General features: G+C 41.3%; 1 protein-coding gene across 1 annotated transcript in view; it reads left to right on the forward strand.

The window, feature by feature from the left end:
• Positions 1 to 25,306, forward strand: part of PTPRM (protein tyrosine phosphatase, receptor type, M) — a 465,580-nt gene that overhangs the window by 373,615 nt on the left and 66,659 nt on the right. Inside the window, exons 18-20 of the mRNA XM_014540254.1 lie at positions 4,453 to 4,540; positions 15,352 to 15,428; positions 19,513 to 19,549. Of these exons, the coding sequence (XP_014395740.1) occupies positions 4,453 to 4,540; positions 15,352 to 15,428; positions 19,513 to 19,549 (202 nt within the window). The remainder of the gene's footprint in view (positions 1 to 4,452; positions 4,541 to 15,351; positions 15,429 to 19,512; positions 19,550 to 25,306) is intronic.

Consider the following 25,306-nt stretch of genomic DNA (forward strand, 5'->3'; position numbering starts at 1 on the left):
TCATAAGGAGGTGGGTCACAGGGTAGTCGGAGAAGGCTCCATCTCTTCAGAGTCTCAGGAGAGCAGGGATGGAGGAAGTGCCTTGCTGCCTCTGGGGTCGCACACCGGGGCAGGCCTCGCTGTGGCCCAGACAGGAAGCAGAGTCCCACAGCACTGATGAGCCGCCTTCCTGTCCTGATGATTGTTCTTGCTCAGAATTCCCAAGCCAGGAAGGCCACCAGGGGTTCACAGTGCTCAAGACCCGCATGTCACGTCATAGCTTCTCCGCATGCCTAGTGGTTCTAGAGCTACTAGGTATGTAAACAGTTACCTTTGTACTAGTTCAGGCAGAAGAGGGAATCTAAAGTCTAAGGTAAATATTTTCTCAGATGCTTTAAAAATATGCTAACAAAAATTCATACTCCAGTAGCATTTAAAACTGGGTCCATCTTTGAAAAAAAAAGTTAATCTCCATATCAAAAGGAAACAAAAGCCAAGTTACCCGATTGAGAAGTTCATTTTTCCTCTTCCTGGGATCCCCATAGGCATATTACTTATTTTGCAAGCCAAGGACAAAGAAACATGGGCTTGACAGTGCAAATGTTTTTATGGGGGAGATTGGCCAATATAATTGGAAGCAGAGCTGTTCCAGACAATGAAAGACCAGGTCATCATATCTGTAGGGAGACGATGGATGGCACTAGTTATCTGTTCTTTTCTTGGCAGCTTTTTTCTGATGGTTTGTTTTGCTTTTGTTTAAGAAAAAAAATACATTTTGCCACTTAAAGTGATTCACATAATTCCTGGGCAGGAAGCTGGGGATGCACATGCAAGAACTGCCCCTTCTGCTTGCCCTCCTGCTGTGGCTTCCCTGCAGTGGTCACATTATCTTATGAGAGAAGAAATTTTTTCTTTTTTTGTGAAAGTGATCAACAGTTCAACAAAGTTCACTTGACATCTTTTATATTTCTTGTCGCAAAGCTTCAAGGAGATGAGGTGGAAAGTGATTGTTAGCCATATGTTTCTAAGAAGGTTTAACACTGGTTTCCCTTTCAAACTCCTTGTCAGGGTCAGGGTGGTGCAGGAAGAACAGTGGATTAAGAGTCAGAATATGTTGAATCTGACCCAGGTCGGCCTGTTATGAGCTGGTTGTGGTCTGTCCGCCTGTCATGTCCCTCATGTGAAGCAAGGAGGCAGTCCCTCTGTGCCTGGCTGCTCATGAGGATTAATTGAGTAGATGGACTGGTTCATTCTGCAAGACTTACTGGTGCTCACCATAGTTAGTGCTGGAGAGAGACGGCACTTGGGCCCCACCCTTATGAAAACATGCCAGGAGCTACAGGTAGCGCCCAGATGTAAGGAGATTGGTTATCATTTCATTGTTGATGTGTGTCTGTTTCCTGATTATCAGTTAAAGGAAAACAATCTAATTAAAATAACTGTTTTTAAAAACCAGGGTACCACAGATGCTAAAGAAACACAGCTGTGATGTGAGCACAGTCTACCACAGGAGAGCATCTGCGTGTGACTTGTGGCTTTGCCTCTGGTGGGCTAAGAGCATTTTCTCTACTAGTTTAACACGTGTCTTTTTCCCTAATTCATCACTGAGCCCCCCTCCCCAAAACACATACCAAGATACTGTTAACTGGTTGCCAGGGATCTGCAGGAAGATGCTGTGATTTTCCTCAAAGTCACTGACCTTTCTCATCTTTCTACAAAAAGACAAAATTTGAAAACTTTTAGATGGATGGGAAAAACTGAGGGAGACAAAATTGGTAATTACATCACGACAAGCTCAAAGTAGAATTAAGTTGTTATAAGGGAAGTTAAATAATAGTTATTACTCAACTGTGAAATAGTCATTCATAGAATAACAAAGACGCTATTCAGAAAGAGAGCATAAATTTAAAATCCCTGAAGCAATTTTTAAATGCATATTTTATAGCAGAATAAAAGTTACATTTTTTAATAAACCCCCTGATGACATCATGGTCTTGTTCTAGATGAAATTAACTAGTGCTTTAATGCTTGTATTTCTATTTACTTATTAGTAACCTGGAAATGTTTTATTTGTATTTGTCCTGTATTATAGAGTATTTTACACTTTAGAAAGCAATGGATGGTGTGGATCTACTAATATAGCTATAGGTACATAGTACGTGGAATTCTGGTATGCCCCCATACTTTTTCCTAAATGATAAATGTAGTGTAAAACCTATTATGCTAATAAGGTGTCTATGATGGTCATGACTAAGGTACTCTAAATTAAGACGGGCAGTTTAAAACTCTCTCACGTTTGCGGTGTTAGCTTTTCGCTCCTGCAGGATAAAAAGGGTGTGCCCTGCTGTTCTCTTGTGGGGACGTACTGGTCCTGGGGACAGTGCTCCTTTCCAGCCAGCCTCTGAGGAGGGCTCAGCTCCACGGTGACAGCAGTATTATACAGCAGGTCACAAACTGGGCCCCAACTGTGGCTGAATGAAATCTGCAAACTGCATATTCAGGTTTTCCAAGCATTCGAACCCCTCACACACTTACGCCACAGAAGTAAGGCTTTATTTTGAGATCAAAGCCACACAGACTGTCACCAAAGCACCAAATTGCTCAGCATGGATGGACCTGGAGAGCGTTATGCTAAGCGAAATAAGCCAGTCAGAGAAAGATAAATATCATATCATCTCACTCATATGTGGAATATAATGAACAACATAAACTGATGAACTAAAATAGATCCAGAGACACAGAAGCATCAAACAGACCATCCAACCTCAGGGGACGATGGGGGCGAGGGGAGTGTGAGAGATCAACCTAAGGACTTATATGCATGCATATAAGCATAACCTATGGACACAGACAGTAGGGGAGTGAGGGCATGTGCTGGGGTGGGGGTGGGAACGAGTGAGGAGAGGTCAGTGGGGGGAAAAAAGATTCATATGTAATACTTTAAACAATAAAGAATTAAAAAAACACCAAGTTGCTCATTCATTTAGTAACTAATGACTGGATTCTTATTGTGAGGCAGAGGCTCTGTGCAAACATAATGATGACCACACAGTCCCTGTCCTCAGGGAGTCCACAGCCAAATGTGCTGAGCACCGTCCACCAAGAAGTCAGGTCTGGGTGACATGCAGGTGGGCAGGGCTCACTGTGGGGTCTGTGAGCAGGTGAGTCCTCCCTAACACAGCAGTACTAGAAAGCAGTTTAATAAGGTATAACCGGACTCATAAAAAGGAATAATAACCACAGACTAATCACTAACTATTGGTAATTGGTGGAAATAGCCATGGTGGTCAAACACCAGAGGTGGGATGGAGATTAGGGAGTAGAAAAGAGCTTCAGCCCGGCCTCAGTGGCTCAGTGGTTGAGCACCAACCTATAAACCAGGAGGTCACGGTTCGATTCCTGGTCAGGACACATGCCCTAGTTGCAGTCCCATCCCCAGTACAGGGCATGCAGGAGGTAGCCAAATCAGTGATTCTCTCTCATCATTGATGTTTCTGTCTCTCTCGTCCTCTCCCTCTCTGAAATCAACACAAATATTTTTTAAAAGAGCTTCAGTTCTAAGGAGAGTGTTTGGGAAGCCATCTGGGGCATGTTAGAGGATGTGAGTTCCGGACCCTAACACATTTCAGAATGGTGCTCTTTTATCTGCTCTGTCTTCATGTCTTCCTCCTTCTCTCCTTTCCCAGTTGGTGCCAAGAAGTATAAGAATAGCTCGAGGCAAAGACAGGAAATCAGTTTTACTAAATGCTTCTTGCTGCCATACTTCTTCTCATTACCTCCTTATATAGTTGACCACATGAAGGTAAAATAAGTGTGGGCTGGAGTGGAAATGAAAGTCCCAGATGTTTCTTTCACTTGTCAACTGATAGCAGAGGACATTTTCATTATAACTTGAACAGAAAATATATATATATATATGGCTAATAACATGAAGATTAAAGGCCCAGGGTATAATAATACCAAATCCTTAAATAAATGGACATCTAAGCTCTAGCAAAATTTATTAAAGAATTTTAGCCATGATGTCTCAGCTTACCTACTTTCACAGTCTTAACCAAAAATAACCTTCTTTCAGTTAGCAATTGGGAAGAAAAACAATATTTTTATATCTCTTAGGAGGATATTGGAAAATGGTAATATAATTCAGAAATTGAGAAAAATGTTCCACTCTTCTGTATTAAATATTAAAGCAGAGTAGAGATGAACACACAACCATTTTTAATGGATTGTGCCGATCAATTGTGGGATCATCCTTTAGCCCCCATTTGTGTTTGTAACACTTAACTAAAAGAGAACAAAAAGCTAAATGAAATGTTTAAGATATAAAACGCTTTCATCAATTATCTCATCCGAGTGAACGTTCTTTTTCCTTCTGAGCCCTCGCACATTTTTCAAGACCATCCTGTGTCATTGAAACCCTGTGTTTACTGCGCCACATTGTCATTCTTGGTGTCACTTTTCTCTTTCTTCCAGAGCTTCTTTGAAGGGCAGTCTGCGCCATGGGACTCTGCTAAGAAAGATGAGAACAGAATGAAGAACAGATATGGGAATATCATTGCATGTAAGTATTGACGGTGTAATTGTGCTGGGCTGTAACTTCCTCCCGCTTCTGCGAAGATTGACCAGCAGCCTCCAGCAGTGAGAATTTACAGTGCAATTACTGCTCCATCCTGCTGGGACGCTGGCGTCGTGTTCATATTAAAGGAAGGAAAAACTACCTAAATACCCCCACTATGTCAGTGTGTCTTGCTATGGGGCTAGTTTCACTGTTAGATTTAAGGTTTGGGTAACATCGGGAATGTTAAAATGCTGAGAAAGAAAATGCGTTTTAGGAGTAAACATAACGGTCCTAATGTTCCCCAGCTGCGACGTGGGAATGACTGGAAATAATGACGCCCGGCACGCCTTGCTGCCAGGAGCTCCGAGTTCTCCGCAACCATTAACGCATTAATCCTCCGGACACTTGGGTTCGGTGGGTCAGTAATGGCCCCATTTTAAGGACAGGAAACTGAAACGCAGAAGTTAAATGAGAGTCCCCATATCACAACACTCATTAGCCAAAGAGCTAGGATTGTATCTCAGAAATTCCCAGTTCCTGTGGAACTGAATGTTACCAATCCATAATGCCCTGGACGGTTTTTAAATTGAGCCCAACCTCATTAATGTTCCGTAACGATGCTGGGACACGTGGTAGATTGATGAGCCTCCTTCTCCCAGGGCTGAAGCCATCCATCCCCTGCATTAAACTGCTCTAAATCACACCATCTGCACCAAGTGTGCACAAGGTACTCACAGAATTAGTATTATTTCTAAATAGACATAAATAAAAACCAAAAAAAAGCAGGAATAGACCCAGAGAGCATCTAGCTCCTCATGTCTTATTACTTACAAAAGAACAAACTTGAAAGGTTTGGATAGTCCAGGGGAGCAATATATTAGCTCTATTGATTATGAAAGTGCAATTAAACTGTATTTGCCTGAGTTCACATTGCTTAGTAGGACTGTAGAGATTGGGTGGCAGCACAGGCCAATGGAATTTTCTGGGATTCTGGAAATGGCCTTTCTGCGCTCTCCCGTGCAGTCACCACTTACCAGGTGAGCACTTGAAATGTGGCTGGTGCAACGGAGGAACTACTCTCTCAGCATCTTTCCAGGTTCAGCCCAGTGTCATTAACCATAGTCATCTGGCAGCACATTACATCTCTAGAATTACCCATCCCACATAACTGTAACTTTGTACCCTTGACCAATATCTCCCCATTCTCCACACCCCTAGCCCCTGGTAACCACTGTTCTGCTCTCTGCTTCTATGTATTCTTTTTAGATTCCACATGTAAGTGAGATCGTGCACTTGTTCTTTTTGATGCCTATCTTATTTCGAGTACTATAAGGCCTTCCAGGTTTATCTGTGTTGTTTCAAATGGTTCTTTTCTTCTAGTGCAGCGGTTCTCAACCTGTGGGTCGCGACCCCTTTGGCGGTCGAACGACCCTTTCACAGGGGTCGCCTAAGACCATCCTGCATATCAGATATTTACATTATGATTCATAACAGCAACATTACAGTTATGAAGTAGCAACAAAAATAATTTTATGGTTGGGTCACAACATGAGGAACTGTATTTAAAGGGCCAGAAGGTTGAGAACCACGGTTATAGTGTCTGTTTTCTAAAGTCCCTTTAGAGCTGTCTGTGGTCATTAATATGATTCCATATAAGGCTCTGTGCTGGCATGTCCTGAGATAGCACTTAGACCACCTGCCGAACCATTATTCATACTTTTAAAGTAGGGTATCCAAATACTTAGATACTACTGTTAACCCATCCCAGCTAACTAGGGTGAGTTCAATACTGCATATGGCTGCCAAAATACCACTACTGTTGGCTTAAATACCACACACACACACACACGCCATATTGGTTGTTTCTTTAAGTCATAGAGAAGAATAGCACTATTACCGCCTCCCACACAGGCACACACACAAACGTATATAATTGCGGAAAGATGATTTCATTAACTGGGGAGCCTGCTTCAGAGCACCTAGGCCTTGGGAATAACACCGCTAACTAGGATGAGCAATGGGGGGATTCAGTCAACATATCTTAGAGATTCTCATTAGTGCTTTTCTGAGAATATAAGAAGTACTAGTAATGATCACATTCATTGTTTTGCAAACGTGTTGGAATCTAAAATGCTTTTAATGATGCTTTAAAACTGTTTATTGGCTTTTGCTCTTAAGTAAGTTAAACTTTTTTCTTATTTACACTATAAACGTGCTGAGCTAGCCCTTTCCAAATACAAACTAATACCCAGCCCACCTTAGTACACCACACACATAAGCACAACCCTCTTGATACTCTCTTAATTATAATTAAGTCAGAACTTAAGACATATATCAAATCTCCCAGCTCGTGGCAGCCCCTTACATCCAAGAGTGCTCTTTTCTGGGGGCAGGCAATTAGAGGTCATAGCCAGAACCTGCAGGCCCTTCCCAGGCTCCCTCCCCGTTCCTGTGGTCCAGTCAACAAAGACACATTGATCTGACGTGTGCCAGGCTCCATGCCAAGCCAAAGAAATTCTTTCAGCAGATACTTATTGACAGCTTATTACATGCCAGGCACTATCCTAGGTGTCAAAGAGAGAGCAGGAAACAAAACAGAATTCTTCATCCACATAGCACTCAACATGCGTGTGGGGCAGACAGAGAAACAACCCCTAAGTAAACTGTATAATGTGTATATTAGAAAGTGAGACACGTAACAGAAATACAGCCTTGTGGTCAGTGCAGTCCCTGGGAGGAGAAGATGCAGGTAGTACCTGATGCAGGTGAGGAAGGGAGCTGGTCCAGGCAGAGGCCCCGAGGGGGTGGATCTGCCTCAGCTCGGTGTCGGGGGCAACAAGGAGCCATGTCACTGGAGCCGAGTGAGCTTGACCGAAGAGACAGGTGGGAGGTGGGAGGTGGGAAGATGCTGGGTGACTGCAGTGAGCCCCAGCAGACACAGGCCCCACCCTCAGGAAACTGCCATTCCCGCGGGTGGGAGGAGAAAATTAAATGATTGTACAAATGAACTCAGTGATTGTACAAATAAGTGAAACAAAGGGCCACAAAGAGAGGTACATGGTACTGTGAAACCCCATAGTGGGGGGTAGACTTGTTCAGGAGGTGCGAGAAGGCTACCCTGAGGACGTGAAATGAAGACTACTTCTACTGGGAGCGGACCAGACCCTTTGCATGAGGGAACCCTTGTGTTTGAGGAACTGAAGGAAGGCCAGGTGGTGGCCGGAGCTGGGAGGGGTGAGAGAGGTCGGGTGGCCAGAGAGAGAGGGAAGCCGATGTCAGACCTGCAGGGCCTTCTAGGGGAGATTAGGGATTTTAGTCTTAAGAACATGGAAAACCTCATTAAAGGATTTTTTTTAGGAGAAGGGATGAGGTTTGTAAATTAAATTTGCCTTTGGAAAATTTAACCTAACTATAATGTAAAATAATTAAGTGGAAGGGGACATTAGTTAAGAGATTCAGTAACCCAGGCAGGAAGCAATGATAATGTGGACTAGAAAGAAGAGAAGTAGATGCATTCAAGAGACATAATTGGTCAAACTGAATGGATAGCATGTGGGGTAGGGAAGTCAAGAGTGAGGTGACTCCGGTGTTCCTGGCTTGCAGGAGGATGGATGGGTGGGTGGATAGAAGGACAATTGGATGGATGGACAGATGGAAGGACGACTGTTAACTCAGATAGGAGGGGAGCTCAGGTGGGCGTGATGTTGGTGGTAGCAGGGAAAACCTATTAGTTGAATCTGGGGAATATTGAGATGCCTTTGAAACATTTAAATGAGATACCAAGTAGGTGGTTATATAAACTTCTCTGAAACCCCAAAAAGAAACGTCTGAGCGTGAATACAAATTAATGTATCTTGAGTATTCAGGTGGAAGTGGAAGCCATTGACATGGAAAGATTCTCTGTGGAGGGAGCATGGAGGGCATTGGGAGTCTAGAGGGACTTGAATAAGGAGAAATACTCAGACAAAACCACCTAACCCGTACAGAGGAGCACTGCGCCATGGAGCAAAGGGCATGCCACAGTGTCCTGCCAGAATATGTGCAGAGAAGACTAAGGAGATCGTTCATGAGCATAGCAGGAGCTGCTTTGAATGGAGTGGGTGAAAGTTGAGGAGGCCAGTGAGTGAAGATAAGACAGTGAGAACAGACAGCTTTATGAGTGCCACAGTGTCCTGCCAGAATATGTGCAGAGAAGCCTGTGATGTAGCAACCTGAGGAGGTCGTTCATGAGCATAGCAGGAGCTGCTATGAATGGAGTGGGTGAAAGTTGAGGAGGCCAGGAGTGAAGATAAGACAGTGAGAACAGACAGCTTTATGAAGGGGATGAGAGGGGTCCCCACTGAGCTTGGTCTCCATTTCGATTGGGTTACCCATGCCCTCCTATCCATTTTCCCGGTTAATTGTGACATAGCCAAGAAGAGAGTGAAAGCTTTGACCCAGTCTGTCCACCTGATTCTTTCGACCAATCTTGAGGGTCCCTGCTGAAGACCACTCTTCCAGGATTTTATTTTAATAGCCAGGTGCTTCTCTCTGCTACGTGAGTGACTCCTACAGTGTCACTTTTAAGGACTCTACCCCGTCATGGCCTGGCTTCAGTATAAAGGCAGGTGAAGGGAGGAGTGGAAAACTAGAGTTTAGTTACATAAGAATGGACTAGCAGGGAGAGCTTTGGGGATGAAAATTCAGGTGGATGAGAGTAAGGGAGAAACTGATTGCTACACCAGGTTTAGGAAGGCAAAAAGCAAATCTAGAAAAATCAGGCAAAATAAAAGTCAGGGGTCCTGCTGAGAATCTGAAGAATAATGAATTGGAATTTCTGAAAATGTCTAAGTAAAAAAGAGAAACAAGGCAAGAGTAAATTAGTAGCACCTAAAACCAACAGCAAGACTGAAGTTTAACACTAGCCACCCACCGCTACACTCATCGTTTCCTTATTTGCCTCATGTTCAGAGCCTGCATGGCCTGAGAACCCAGGTGGGCACAAGCAGGGACACCAGGCTGGAGTTGGGCTCACCCAGGGGTGAGGCACCAGGCACTTCCAGAAGGTACTTGGCTTTTCTGCATCTTGTACCATGAAACCAGTGCAGCAGCAAGAATATAACCACAGGAGGAGCAAAGCCATTATTTGAAGATCAATTATAATTAAAATTAATTTCCAATCTCCTCTCAGAGGGCAAGGGTTACTTAGATCACTGTGATTCTAATTTACCTTAAATATGTCATCAACATTTAGCAGAAAGAACAAATTGGTTGGAGGTGAAAGATTATCAATGATATGATCCACTTCTGCTGCTGTAGTAATATCTAATCACATGCAAGCAAGCCCATATCTGTTGTGTTTAGTATGAAAATTGTAAAATATTTGAAGCTACTTAGCAGTGTTTTAAATGTAATATTACTTGAAGAAAATGGCATCAGTAACATGTTTCAGGGGCTTAAAGCCTAGAGACCTGTTTTAAATATCACATTATCCCACTTCTATTGTATGAATGCAAACATACAGGCATGCACACCCAAAAATACATACACACATGAACATACAAATGCACACATGCATACATGTATATTCATTTATAAATACATGCATGCATATACACCAGCATATATAAAAACATGCATGTATACTCATTCATAAATACATACATGCCTGGAAACATACATACCAGCAGATTATAATTGTTCATCAGTGAGCAGTGATTTGTTATGCTTTTTTTTTACACTGAAAACATCCATTTAATTGTTTCTCTTGCCAAGTTAAAGTATACAAATCTCCTACTTCCGTGATAGAAAAACTGGAACTATATTAAGCACAGTATCTGTATCTGACATAAAACACACCCCAAAATACATACATACATGAACACACAAATGCACACATGCATACATGAATATTCACTTATAAATACATGCATGCATGGACACATACATACCAGCAGATTATAATTGTTCATCAGTGAGCAGTGATTTGTTATGCTTTTTTTTTACACTGAAAACATCCATTTAATTGTTTCTCTTGCCAAGTTAAAGTATACAAATCTCCTACTTCCGTGATAGAAAAACTGGAACTATATTAAGCACAGTATCTGTATCTGACATAAAATGATACCAATTTGGTAACAGTATGAATAGTTATCCATTTCCATCAATCTGTATTTATATAGCTTAAAATTCTATTTGTAATTTTAACATGTAGTTATTCATCAAATACTTATTAATGTATATTTACAAATGCTTTTCACAATCTGTATAGAGTGCTAGAATTTCTCCATAGCTGATTATCATTGTATTTATATCATATATAAAAGACTCAAATATTTCAAAAGCTGTAGTTACAGACTTTAAATTTTACTTCAAGAGTAGTTACTTCATTTTGTGATTATTAAAACTAAAAAGAACAAGAAACATTTATACGTAGAGATTTCACGGACTTTGTTAGTTTTTTTCCTAAATGGGGCTTAAACATGGGTGACCTTGGGCTGCAGGGGGCACCTGACCTCCCTAAAATCATAGCTCCCTGCACGGTCCATTGGAGTGGCTGGAGAAAGGCATTTTTTTGACGGAACTCTCCATGGCTTTCCTCACCTCCCTCAACGTGGAGGGGCCACTTCTCAAAACAAATGCCTGGGATGCCCACAGCACAAGCCATCTCTGAGCTTGAGGAATTTCATGGCTGATACTTGTTTTGGGAAGAGAGACCCACTGATCTATGTGGCTGCAGTTTGTTATGCTTTATAACAGGTCTTTATGTGCCTGTTCCTTACCCCCAAAATACAATGTTTGCCCTATTTCATATAGTAAAGGCTTTTTTGAAATAAATGAGAGGAATGGCAACAAGGTCTTTAAGGAGATTGTGTCTCAAAATGTCAGATTTTGTTACCTTTCTTGATGGGTAACATTGAGTTATAATTATAACACAAATTTTAGTTGGCTTTTGATCATATTCCAGTCATCCCTGGCTAAATAGGTTCTTTATTTCTCAATTATAAATGCCATTCATACACATTTAAAAAAATTGTGCAGTAATGAAAACTTGGGGAAAATTGCCCAGAACCTCACCAATAAAACTCAAACCCAGCTAACTTTCTATTTTCTGTTTCCTTCAAATCTCTTTTTGTTCTATGCCTTGAAGTTGATGGCTTTATTATTGTTAAATAAAGATAGGTCTATTGTTTTCTTTCTGATTATAAAATTAGTATAAACTGTGTAGAAAATTGAAGTAGTACATAAAATCACAAAGATGGAAGTAAATATCACCCCAAATTTTCCCACCCAGCAGAAAACCTGTCCTTTCAGTCATCCCACCATGCATCCCTACACACATGTACAAATACGTAGAGTTTCATACAGATAGACTCCCTGAGACATGCTGCTGTGTAACCTGCTCTACTTTTCTCTACAGTATGCCACAGGGCTCTTTCCAGGTGAAGGCAGAGTAATCCTTTTTATGATTGCATCACAGTCTATTGTTGTATAAGGCCACTGGTCATTAGTTCCCTGTTGATATCACTGAATGGTTTAAACTAGGTGGGGAGAGAATAAATTCTGGTTTAGAAAAGATGGTCTCAGCATGGATTCACTAGAGAGGGAAGAGTCTAGAGGCAAGAATGCAGTAGTCCAGGTGAAAAATTATCAGGTCTTGAATGAAGTCATTGGCAGTAATGATACAAGCAACAGCTCACTTTTACTTAGTTCTTACTATGAACCACACATTTTATCATTGAAAGAAAAAATGCTCCATAAACCTCATTTCAATAGTTCTTAAACATATCTACTAAGTACACATGAATAACATAGGACATCTGTCCTCTAGTAGCGAGCTATAGAGTCACTGCCACCTCCGCCTCTATGTTGTCAGGGAAAGGGGACTAGCCCGTCTCAGGAGAGGCTGCCCAACAGAGGGACTCCCGGGGGCTCTCAGACTGCAAGTCCATGAGGTGCCCTTCCCTCCTTTGAAAGATCTGTTTCCTAGGATATCTGGGGTTCAAGGGGAACATGAAGGGGTGTTCTACAAGAGAGGGATGGAGAGAATGGACTCTCAATTTCTTGTGGTAAAATGCATGTAATATTAACCTTACCATCCTGAGCATTGTTAGGTGTATAGTTCAGTTCATTAAGTTCATTCGCATTGTTGTGCAGCCACCACCACCATCCTTCTCCAGAACTTTTTCATCTTCCCAAACTGCAACTCTGTGCCCATTAAAAAACAACTCACTACCCCCCTCCGCCCATCCCTGCCACCCACCATTCTACTCTCTGTCTCTGTGATTCTGAACACTCTAGGATCTCATATAAGAGGTAATACAATACTTGTCCTTTGGTGACTGGCTGACTTCACTTAGCATAATGTCCTCCATGTGAACTCTTATTTTTAAATAGTGAAATATAGGTACAGAAAGGGGTATAAAACATCCATAGACAGTTTAATAGATTGTTGTAAAGCAAACACTCATAAGACCAGAGCAGGACCCTTGCCAACACCCTGGGAGCCCCAGTGAAACTCGCCTGATCACAGCTTCCCTGCTCTAAGGGTGGATCTGTGACATCACGACACCGTGTTCACTAGTGGGGCAGAGTGCACTGCTTTGTGCTCACCGGCTGGGTGTTGGGCAGGACTGATACATGTGGCAGTACAGCCCGGGCTGAGATTGGGCTCTGTGGCCTTGGCTAAGGTGTTCTTGGGGATATTTTTTAAATATATTTTGATTGATTTCAGAGAGGAAGGGAGAGGTAGAGAAATAGAAACATCAGTGATGAGAGAGAATCATTGATCGGTTGCCCTCGCACACCCCACACTGGGGATTGAGCCTGCAACCGGGGCATGTGCCCTGACCAGGAATTGAACTGTGACCTCCTGGTTCATAGATCGATGCTCAACCACTGAGCCATGCCGGCCAGGCCTCTTGGGGATATTGAGAATGGACACTATGTGGCCTCTGACCATAAGAAGTTATAATCTAGAAGAATCAACTTAAAATAAAGAGAAGATACTACTAGGCATATAAAGAAAAGGAAAAACAATCTCAGTCTGCTCAGGAAACACTCTGTACACATATCTTGCTCCATCATCAGAGGAGTAGAGCAATTAAATTTGGAGAAGTAGCAGCCAAATTTTTTTTAAAAAATTGAGGGGTTAACTGACTGACTGGTAGGAGATGATGGGGAAACTCTCTTTCAAAGGCGCTGCTTATGGGAGATGAGAGCGCAGTCTTGTCAGAGATTGAAGTCCTTAATGAGAACATTGTGAACAATTTGAGAAGCCCAGGGGTAGTAAATCATGGGGAATGGGCGGCATTTATCCCGAAGGTCTAAGAGAAATAAACTGTGGATGGGGATTCTGACAAGGAGGTGCAATAGATCCTAAGACAGCCCTGCTTCTAAAGATTGGGTGGCTGTAAACGCGGGGCCTGCCTTTTAAAAAACTGCCCAGGGAAAGTCGAGGACTACAGGGAGGTAAACCTAATCTCCCTCCAGAGGAGCTGACTAAAAGCCCGATGTGTGTAGAACGGCCATGATTCAGTTCTACTGTAGCATCCTTCATCCGGGAGGCTCAAGTGGCTTTACCTGCGGAATGCTTATAGCTCCACCCTGGAATAGCTGTGTGTGTGCACCGGCTCTCCTAACAAATACAAAAGCCATAACAATCTACACATACCCTGTGCCTCACGGGCCCACCTCCCCCACAACACGAGCAATCTATGGGCAGGGAGCCTTGGGTTTTTAGCAAAATATAGTAAAGCAGGTCACCCTGAGAAAAATTCTGACTGCATCTGCATCCAGTCCTGCGTTACTGTCATCTATTTGAAAGGAAAGATTTCTCTGCTAAAAACAGCATTCATTTAGGAAAATAGTTTTTATATCACAGATTTTTCACACAATAAAAGTTTCACTTTATTCATTTAAAAAAAAAACAAATTGAGGGGAAACCAGGTATTTTCCAGCCCTTAATCTTGGGGTCAGGAATAGAACAGTGAGCAAAAAGGAAAACATCTGGCCTTATAGGGTTTTTTGAACTTTTCTTTTTAAAATATAAATTTTCAAGGAAATAATTGAGATTTCTCAATGGTATTTGTGGATAAAATTTTTCATTCAGAAAATAATTTAAATATAGTTGACTAATACCATAAACACAACCCCTATCCAGCACTTGTGTGTCAGACATCATGCTTGGCACGATATGTTAAATGTGTTTTCGTTTAATCCTTAAAGTAGCCCAGTTTGAGGCATGTGCTGTCATTCCCTTCTCCAGATGCATTGCTCAGGATTGCTGGCATAATTGAGTCTCATGTAGTCACATGACTGGTGGGGAGAGCCTTATTCTACCTGCCTGTATGCCCTCAGGTGCAGAGGGAGGGCTTAGAGAAATCATGGACGATGACTGAAGTTAGAACCACGTCCTCACCTCCCAGATGGCTGGGCTGTGGTTTATAACCATCATTTGTCAAGGTGGATGTCATAGGCAGCCTTCAAAATCTCAGGGCTTATCTGTGATTTAGTGAAGTTACTAAACTTTCAATCCAAGAAAAAAAATTCCGTTGTGATTCAGAGGACTCTTATGTAGAAGTTTCAAACTTCCCCCAACTCTACATATCCATAAATGATCAAAGAATAAGTTAATGAGATTTACTGTGAAATGCAAAGAATTGTAAATTCTTACCAGTCTTAATAGCAAAATAGGAAATGTAGAAAGTGTGGTATTTAACTCTATCTTTAAAGCAGCATGGATGTTGATGGTCTCCATGTAATGTTCTTTTAATCCCGGGCTCTGAGCATCTCAACAAATTGCTTTTGTTAATTGTTTTCCTTTTCCTTTTCAGATGATCATTCCCGGGTGAGGCTGCAGACCTTAGAAGGAGACAACAACTCAGACTACATCAATGGGAATTATATCGATGTATGTACCTTGAAACTGTCAATAAGCCTACCTGTTCTGACACATACCACATGGTGTGCATGCCACAGGACCGGTGGACACATGTTGGTCCAGTTCCTGAAGCACTCACATCAACACTGCCCCACACACCACAGAACTTTACAGTGAGGGTTTGGCCACTCCTTTTCTCAAATCAGCCTCTTTGCTGGCAACTTCTCTGTAACATTCAGTGCCTTTTTTGCCATCCCATGTCAATGTGGACTCAGAAAATGTTATTTCCATTTTTTGTCAACAACTTTGATTGTTTGACACGTTAAAAAAAATCTGTTTGCATATTAAGAGGACAAAACTCTCTAATTCCTAATTCAATGATTTGCCATCTCTTGTCATCACTGCACTTTTAAGTTGCCTTCAAAGTAGTCTGCAGCTGTTAACCAGGACTTCTGATGCACGCAAGACATGCCCTTAAATATGCAAGCTGTTTAATTATTGAAGACTGCTTCTTTGTTCATTCTGCATCATGTTAACTTAATGTCTTACATTAGAATAAATTCTTTAGGTGGCAGCATATTTTAAGTTGGAAGAATGAATGAAATCAAAAGTAGACTGAAAATCAAGGGAAAGCTGCTGTTACCTCTACAGCCTAGTTTACATTAAGCGGATTTCAGCCCTCTTACAGTTCCCAAGCCATTCTCTGCTTGGCTGTCACACTATTTCCTAGTCCACCAATACTTCCATGCACAGGTTTTACATATATATTCTTTTATTTTCTTGGTTGAGTATTACTCAGATGCTATTAAAAGTCCTAGTATTACAATCTCCAAGATTTACCTAAAAATAACTATAAGAATGTTATTTTTAGCCCAGCCTGTGTGGCCCAGTGGTTGAGTATCAGCCTATGAACCAAGAGGTCATGGTTCAATTCCTGGTCAGAGCACAAGCCCAGGTTGGGGGCTCGGTCCCAGGTGAGCAGCATGCAAGAGGCAGCCGATTAGTGATTCTCATCATTGATGTTTCTATCTCTCTCTCCCTCTCCCTTCTTCTCTGAAATCAATAAAAATATATTTTTTAGGAAAGAATGTTCTTTTTAGTGTTACTTGGAAAGGGATGACAGTTTGGGTATAGATTAGTGTATGGCGTGAGGGGCATGATTATTTGAAAAATAATTCATATTTCATTCTTCAAATGAAGACCCCTATATTATTTTGATAATAACTAAAAACATACTCAACCCCAGTTAGATTTTTTGAGTAAAATGCATTGCACTTATTCTGTTGTTCAGTAAAATATTTAGTGAGTATCTTACATGAGTACTGAGAGGTATGCAAGACCTGTTACCTTCTCCCTGAAGCCTCGCAATTTAGAAGATGAAGAAACCTCTTCTCTATAACACTCCTTCTTTTGGGGTATTCCAAGGGAATCTTCTTCATACTCCAATTCCAGCTCCTACAATCCCTGAGCACAGGGACAATGTCTTACTCAGCTTTGCATTCCCTGCACATGGGACATGCCCGAAATATTGCAAGCACTTAAGAAGTGTTTGTTGAATCTGACTGAAGATGTAAATGTCATCAGATTAGGCATTGTAATGGAGGTAATTTGAACTAAGCTTTAAAAAAAATGGGTGGGTAGCAATACAGAGGAAGAAAGACATAAAAGTAATGAAACTACCAGATTAATTAGTTTTAATTTTAACATAGAAAAGAGTCAGTATTCAGGGCCTCTTTATTCATTTAGTCAATAGGATTTTATTGAGCACCTATTACATGCCAGTTACTGTTTTAGATACTGGAGATATAACTGTGAACAACTCATACCAAAACGAAAAGCAAACCTCTAACCTAATGGAGCTGATGAGCCAATTGAGAGAAAGAGCCAATAAATGAAATAAGTCAGTTATTCTGATGGTAGTATGTGCCATATAGAAAACAAAAGCCATAAAGGGGGAATAAGGCGACCAGCAGAGATGGATTGCAATTTTGAATAGAGCGGCTGGAGTCAGCTCCACTGAGAAAGTACATTTGAGCAAAGGAAAATGAGAGATTGAGCATGTAGATGTCTGGGGGAAGAGCATTCCAGGCTGAGAAACAGCTGTGAAAAGGTCTTGATATGGAGGATGCCTGGCGAATTTGAAGAAAAACAAGCTGGCGAGTGTTGGTAGAATGTTGTGAAGGGAAAGAGAGTCGTAGGTGATGAGATGAGAGAAGTCGTGGAGCCAGGTGATAGAAACAGCCATAAGCACTTTGGCTTTTCCTATGAGGTGGGCAGTCATAAGAGGGATTCGAATGGAGGAATGACATGATCCGGCAGCTGTGAAGAGGATGAACTGCAGATGGACGAGAATAGAAGCAAGGAGACCTGTTAGATGGCTGTGGAAGCAATCAGAGAGAGAGATGATGGCTGGGCCGAGTGGTGGCACTGGAGGGTGAGAAATGATCAGATGATGGATTTATGCTGAAAATAGAGACAATGGATTTGCTGGCACATTGGCTAAGGGGTGTAGGAAGAAGAGAGGGGTCAGAATGCCTTCAAGAAATGGAGTTACAGTTATCTGAGAAGAAGACTGTGAATGGAGCAGATTCAGGTAGGAGGTAGGTAGGACATGAGTCCAGTTTTAAGTTTTAAATAAATGTTAAACATCCAAGTGCAGATGTAAAGTAGGCAATTGATATCACATCAGGATTTCAGGGGAAAGGCCAAGACTGGAAGTAAGAATGCAGGACTCATCCATGCACAGATAGTATTGAAGCCCATGAGACTGAATGAGATCAACAAGAAGTGAGTGTAGACAGAGGAAAGAGTCTTAAGAACTGGGCACATCAACATCACATCAAGGTGAAGGGGAGGAAGCAACAAATGAATAAGGAAGGGTAGCTAGGGAGGGAGTAGGAAGACCAGGAGAGTGTTCTATCCTGGAAGCCAACAAAGAAAGTATTTCAAGGGGATTAATTGCGTTCATGCTGCTGATAGATCAATTAGATGAGGATTGAAAAATGGCCATTGTGTTTAGCAATATAGGTCATTAATGGACTGTGTGGATTATTTCAGTTTAACAAATGAGTTCCTCCTATCTCCTAGCACCTTGCTAGCACCGACATATAGAGCAAATGAGTCAGACCAGGATCTTGCCGTGTGGAGTTTATCAGCTGGCAAGAAGTGAGGGGTCATCTAAATAATCGTATTTAATCTGTGCCATGATTCTATGTTTGAAACCCATAGCAGGTCAGTTGTACAAAAGAATGTGTTTGCTTTTGTTTTTTGTTATTTTGTTGTTCAACCTGTTTTTAAGAGCAAAACAATCTAACAGATATGCATTTAAGTTGTCTAAAAAAAATCCATATTTCCTCTTTAAATTTCTTCACTCTGTTTTCCACGTGGCTTTGGGTGCAGTATTTTAGGTCATTTCAGGGGACAGAGATGGAAAGTATTAAGGTCCGTGGTGACATCATGTTTCTTGTGTGTAATTTTCTCTAAGTTGACTTTATCTTTCCCAGATATCGATTCTACAGTGTTCTTTGCCCCCTTCTTTATGTGGTCTCCGTTTTCATCTTTCCCCTTCTTATAGGGTCACAGTGAAAGGAAGGGAGTCTTATCTAATTGCTGCCTCTTTAAATTCCTGGTCTCTGCTACAGCATCATGTCATGGTATTAGCAGTGTTTAAGAATGATGTTTAGTACTACTATTGATATAACTGCCTATACCAATATAACAGAATATGTGTTAAAGTCTTGGCACATTGCCAATAACGCCCAACCATAAATGAAATTCTATTGTACATTCTCAGCCTATTTTCACTCTACTAAGAGTCATGGTCATGTTATTTTGGAGAATCCATAAGTTGTTGGTGTTTATTGCTCATCTATCATCTCACAGCCAGTGTGCAATTCAGTTACTCACACCCCCTCTGCAAACATCAGAATTGTAGTATTTGATGCACCTTTGTTTATTAAGAGGAACTCAATGGCACTTAGTCTGATAATTTAACTTTCAAGTGATGCAACTGTTGGTATTTGTGGATGCATTCATTTTGGCAAACTTAGCATGTGACCTCTGTGCTGCTTATTAATTTTAGGGTTGTGAAATATTCTTTCTCATTTATTTTTAGGGCTATCATCGACCCAATCATTATATTGCTACCCAAGGTAAGTTTATTTCAGCTTTAATGTCTTTCTTCAGTTATTTGCCCATTCTGTATCATTGTGTACCTACTTCACCCTCCCTCAGATATTTGCACATTGCTATAGCACCATTTATTGCAGTTCTAGTCACCAACACGTACACCCTGTTTTATCAGCAGAAGGTTTAGTATGTAATGGTTTAGTTAGAATTTAATATTGAGATCATTATAAGAATTATATGCATCAGTTCATTATTGAATTAAATCTTTCTACCTTAGGAATTAATCTGACATCTGAAAATATATGTATTCATTAAACATATATGTACTAAACACCCTATGTGCAAAGACCTGTGTCAGTTGCCACCAGAGATGCAAGCTGACTCCAGCAAGCTCTGTTTCTCACAGTACTTGCAGTTTAGTGGGGAAGATGTGAAATGCCTATATATTAGTATGTACACAATCAATTAAAAACTTGTGTGAGAAGTACAGAGAAAATGTTAGGGGAACTTGGAGAAGAAAATATATTTTAGATCAGATGTAATGATCTGAAAACAACATTGTGGCAGAGGTGAGATTGGGAGAACTTCTAAATGGCAGAGATATCATGAGCAAAGATCTGAATTCAAGAAATTTGTGCTCGTGGGTGGAAAGCAGATGGTGGATCACTTTGGCTAAAGGAAAACTGAAATAAAGCTATAGGAACATGTTGAGGAAGTTCATGGCCTGGTTTTTTTTATCATCTTCCCCACCAATTATGAGGCAAGTCATCTGTGGAGAATGAGGATGAATTAATGAGTCAATAAAAATGAATTGAAGAAGTGCTAAGAAGCAGAGAGGACCCAGTTAGGGTCAAAGAGCATACTTTCTCTCCATTTTATTATTTTATCATTGTTTCCAGTAGTTCGTTATACCCAATAAACAAGAGCTGGAAAATCAAAAGGATGTGACCTGCCAATGATTAGGGATTAGCAGGAGGCTGTACACAGAAAGTCAAGAAGCAGGGGAGTCAAGGATGCCAAGAAAATCATGGTTGGAAGGTCTAGGCTTGGTGGCAGGAAGGTCATAGGTGTCCAATGGACTGCAAGGAGAGGGAAGGAGGCCAGGTTCAGTTAAAGAGTCACAGAATAGGAGAGAAGGCCGTTGTAGCCAGAGAGCAGAATCCCAACATTTCTTGCAATACTGTCCAGTAGACTTCCTGCAGTGGTTGAAATTGTCTCTATCTGTGCTGTCAAATATGGTAGCCATCCCCTCAAACTCTTCTGTAATTTATCGACTAAATGTATGTAATATTCTGAATCCATTGATGTTGTTATAACAATTTTCATGGCATGTTCACCAGTAGATTCCATCTCAGAAAACCACTTTCTTTGCTCATCCATAAGAAGCAACTCCTCATTCATTAAAGTTTTATCATGAGATTATAGCAGTTCAGTCACATCTTCAAGTTCCGATGATGATGATAATGATGGCTCCCCAAATTACAATATTAACATCAAAGATCACTGATCATAGATCACCATAAAAATATAATAATTAACAAGTTTAAAATACTGAGAGAATTCCCAAAATGTGACACAGACATAAAGTGAGCAAATGCTGTTGGAAAAATAAAGCCAAAAAAAAAGAAAAGGAAAGAAAAATAGGGCCAATAGACTTGCTTGACGCAGGGCTGCCCCAAATTTTCAATTTGTAAAAATCATACCATCTGCAAATACAATAAAGCAAAGGACAGTAAAACAAGGTGTACCTGTATAGTATGCTAAAAGTATAACTGTGTTCTCAGATTTCCAGGAATAAAGATTTCTGATCATCTGCAGTAATTGGCATGGAGAGGTAGAACATGCGCATGGATCACCTTCATTCAAATAAAAACACAAACACCTAAGAATCCAACAAAATGAGTGATAAAGACTACCAGACAAATGCAATGTTTCAATCTCTGCTCCCTTTTTTCCCCCTCTATTTTGCACTGATGTAATTCTTTAAAACCTATTCATAGCAGGAACCCATGAAACTGACAACCACTTTTATTCCCAAGAGTTGGAAATACATAGATTTTCAACAAGTTCCTTCAATATAGAGGGCATGTCATGAATTTATCTATTTAGTCTCTTCCCCTCCCTCAGCTTTATTGATTTTTCTACCAGCAACTGACTTTGACCTTTGATGATAATGGTAATGTTTCTGCAAATTGAAGGGACCACATTCAAGCCAGATCTGTGGCTTTTTTTAGTATGTTCTCCATTTAATTGTTTTCCGTCTGGTGGCTAACACTTTGATGACCCAGTATTCACTTCATCACATCTGCCTGACCAGCCATTAATACAACTGTAGCATTCGGGATTTATGATTAGGTGCACCAGGGATCAAAGGAGAGGAAGCACGTCTGTTACTCCATGTCCACACTCAGAGCCAGGGCAGACTTAGGATTTCAAAAGCACAGTTCACTGTGAGGGGCAGATGAGCACGCAGCTGGGTAGGATTGCCCAGAACTTACTATATTTCACAATGTAAAGGTACCCGGATACCCCACAGAAGACTGTGCGGGCCTTAAGCTGGAGGAACACATTTAGAACCACTCCAAAATGATTCGGGAGAACACCTGCCAGCCACATGGTGTGCAAACCAGGGGGCCCTGCAGAAGTGTTCTTTTTATTATTGTTTACTTTTATTTTAAAACTGTCTTCAAGACTCCCGCTTTAAAGAACTCAGAAAAGATGGTGCCAGGTTGTTGTGGAAGGAACTCAGTAAGTCTGTGATGGGTAGGGCCTGCCCAGCACCGAGTCCCTCTTCCTCACGTCTAAGCTCATCTCTGGGTTGGGCACACAAATATCTGAGGATCCTTCCCGAGGAACTTCCCTGTAACTCCTTCAGGGGGAGCAGCTGTGCACCATGAAATCTGGAGGGCATGGTAATGCCCCAGCACTTGGCTGGTGTACCCAGGAGCCAGGTAGAGGACATGGTGGGGGATGGGAGGAAGGAGGCAGGTCAAGACTTCAGCGGGCCTTGAAGGATGAGTTCCCTTATCAGAGGACTAGCGAATGGGAGGACTGCTGAGGTTTGGGAGGAGCACCGCCCCCACAGAAGGTGTGAGATAGCAAAGGTCTTCACCTCTGTGGCTTCTTGAGTTTCCTAAATCACTTGTTGAAATGGATCTTCTCTCTGGAAAAATTCACATGTACACACAATTTTACATAGCTGTTTAGGCACTCACAGAATTAATAAAACCCAGCCTGAAAAATCTGGCCACCCAGATAAAAACCCTGAGCTAGCAGGGCTAAGAACAAAGGACTGAGAGGTAAAGTGAGGACACTTAAAAGGCTTTGAATAAGGCGTGTTATTTAATGAAAGGCAGGGAGACAAGGGATGAAAACAGTGCTTTAAGTAGATTAATTAGTGTGGAATTATCCTGGATAGAAACTGGAAACTAAGATAATAGGGAGTAATCACAGAAAAATCTGGGTGAGAAATGAATAAGTCAGACAATAATAGCAGCAGGGCAGTTGCAGGTTTTATTTTATACAATAATCTAGGTTGCATATGACTAAATATGTTTTCTAATGTGAATATATTATAGTGTCAAAAACTGTTGATTTTAAGTATGTTTCCTTCTCATTTAATAAAAAGTGATAAATATATTTTCTTTCCATATTAGTAATTTGGGTTGATATAATACTTTTCTTTCTGAAACGCAGCATTTTTATTTGTCTATTCATTCAAGAAATATTAAGTGCCTATTGTGTACTAGGCTTTGTGCTATAACCAAGGTAATGTACTTTCTATCCCCTGACTACTTTGTTATTACTCATCTCATTTCATGAGTATCAGAATTGAGACCCATGAGGAGAGAAGCAGGGGTTGGAAACAGAACTAACGTGTAGCTGTGTGCTGTAGTGTGCGGACGGGGATGCTAGTAATGCATGATGATGTGCTTCTCCCCCTGAGAAGAGGCTCAGAGCTTATGCTCCTTCCCATGTACTGCATGCTGCCTCTTTCACGGGCTTTACAAAGCACACCCCTCAAAATCTCATGGTTAGTCTTTAATAAAACGAATCTATAGTGCAACCCCTTCCCTTCTAAGTTATGCTTCTCAAAGAAGCAAATTTTCTATGATACAGGCATATCTGAAAATACCTTTTAATTAAAATTGTCTTAGATGTCCTCAAATATGACACAGAGCATCCGGGGTCTCCCTGTTCCCACACAGGTGTCTGAGCACCTGTGTGGAGACCCATTAGCCATGGCCTGCACAAAAAGAGACCTTACATGGGAAGATCGAGGCTAAGCTCAGAGTTCCAATCCAGTAGCCAGCCCTGTCAAGTTAGCACAATTCAGACAAAAGAAAAGATGAAGTGGACTATACCCAAGGCACTGTACTCACGAAGAGAACCATGCGTGGATGTTAACAATGCAGAGTTAAAGTTACATCTGTTATGCTCAGAGACTCTGGGTGCTCAGTGGCATGTCTCAGGACTTCAGGTCGCACTGGCATAGGCCACAGGGACTGATATAAAAAACCAGATACAGCTAGTTGTTTACAATGAGAAATGTCACTGTCCATCAAACAGAACTGCCCTCAGCCTCGCAAGGACATTTTGTGTCACAGGCCAGCTAAAGAGGGAGATGCCTGGGCAGAATGTTGCCTCATGACCTCACACCAGAAAAATGCCCCAGAGCACATTCATGGATCAACAAGTATCTACCAACCGTGTGGTAGAGAGCTGGCTAGAAGCAGATGCTGAATGAGAATACAAGAATGAGTGAATGAATGAATGAATGAATTGGGAGTTACTGTGGGCCAGACACCAATTAAGCAGTAGAATATTCCAACTTGGCAAGAGGTTATCTCATATTGGCCCAACAAAGCATCTACCACCTGCCTGAATTTGAGGATTGTCATCGCCAGCACCTGTGATTGTTTCTTTTCTAAGTTAAGGGCTAGTCAACTCCTATTCTCACTAACATTCTTTCCTTGGACATGTCAGTAAATCAAGGCACGGTTTTTGGAGATAGTCCATCTTGTTAAACTAAACGCTTATCTCCGCAGTGACCTACCTCTTCATGCTTATCCCCACCACCACCCCATATACACCTTATATAATCAGTTTTATTTGTTCATAATTATAATTTGCTGATAATTTGAAAAAGAGAAACCTAGAAGACATTTCCTCTAGGGACTTTGAGCTGGAAGCAAACTTTTATGTGACGATAATAAAAATGCAGAGTGAAGGTTTATAGTGGAAATGGCTCCAGAACCTCCCCTCCCGCACAGGAGCTGCACCTTTGCTCAAGTGACTTCCTTCTGTTTGCTGTTCATCTGTTTTTCTTCTGCTCTTCTTCCACATACTCTGTGTGGTATGAACACTTTTCATAAGTGTTTTCAGAGAGATAAATATGGTTTATATTTTCATAGCTCAAAACTCCCCTTCAGGCCTCTGAAGCAGTAAATAACATGCTTAGAATAAGACACACTTTCCTCAGCACGTCATGCCTGCAGCCAAGACGTGTCAGAACATCTATACAAGTTCTCCATCCTTTATAAAGCAGCTTTTGTCTCCTGCATGTTGGCCTCCAGATGGAGGTGAACACTTGAAATTATTTCTCAGTAGAATTGGAAGAAAAAAATGTTTTTTAAATCAAAAGCTAAGCCTTCCGTAAACAACTTTTGTTTTTATTCCTCCAAGCTCCAGTGCAGCTCACTCCTCACGTACAGATTCTGGGTCAGCTGGCATTGCTCTTCCCGGCTATGTTGTCCTCACATTGTCAGGGTGTGGCGGGT

The sequence above is a fragment of the Myotis brandtii genome, unplaced genomic scaffold, assembly GCF_000412655.1.
Source record: "Myotis brandtii unplaced genomic scaffold, ASM41265v1 scaffold240, whole genome shotgun sequence".
NCBI lineage: Eukaryota > Metazoa > Chordata > Mammalia > Chiroptera > Vespertilionidae > Myotis > Myotis brandtii.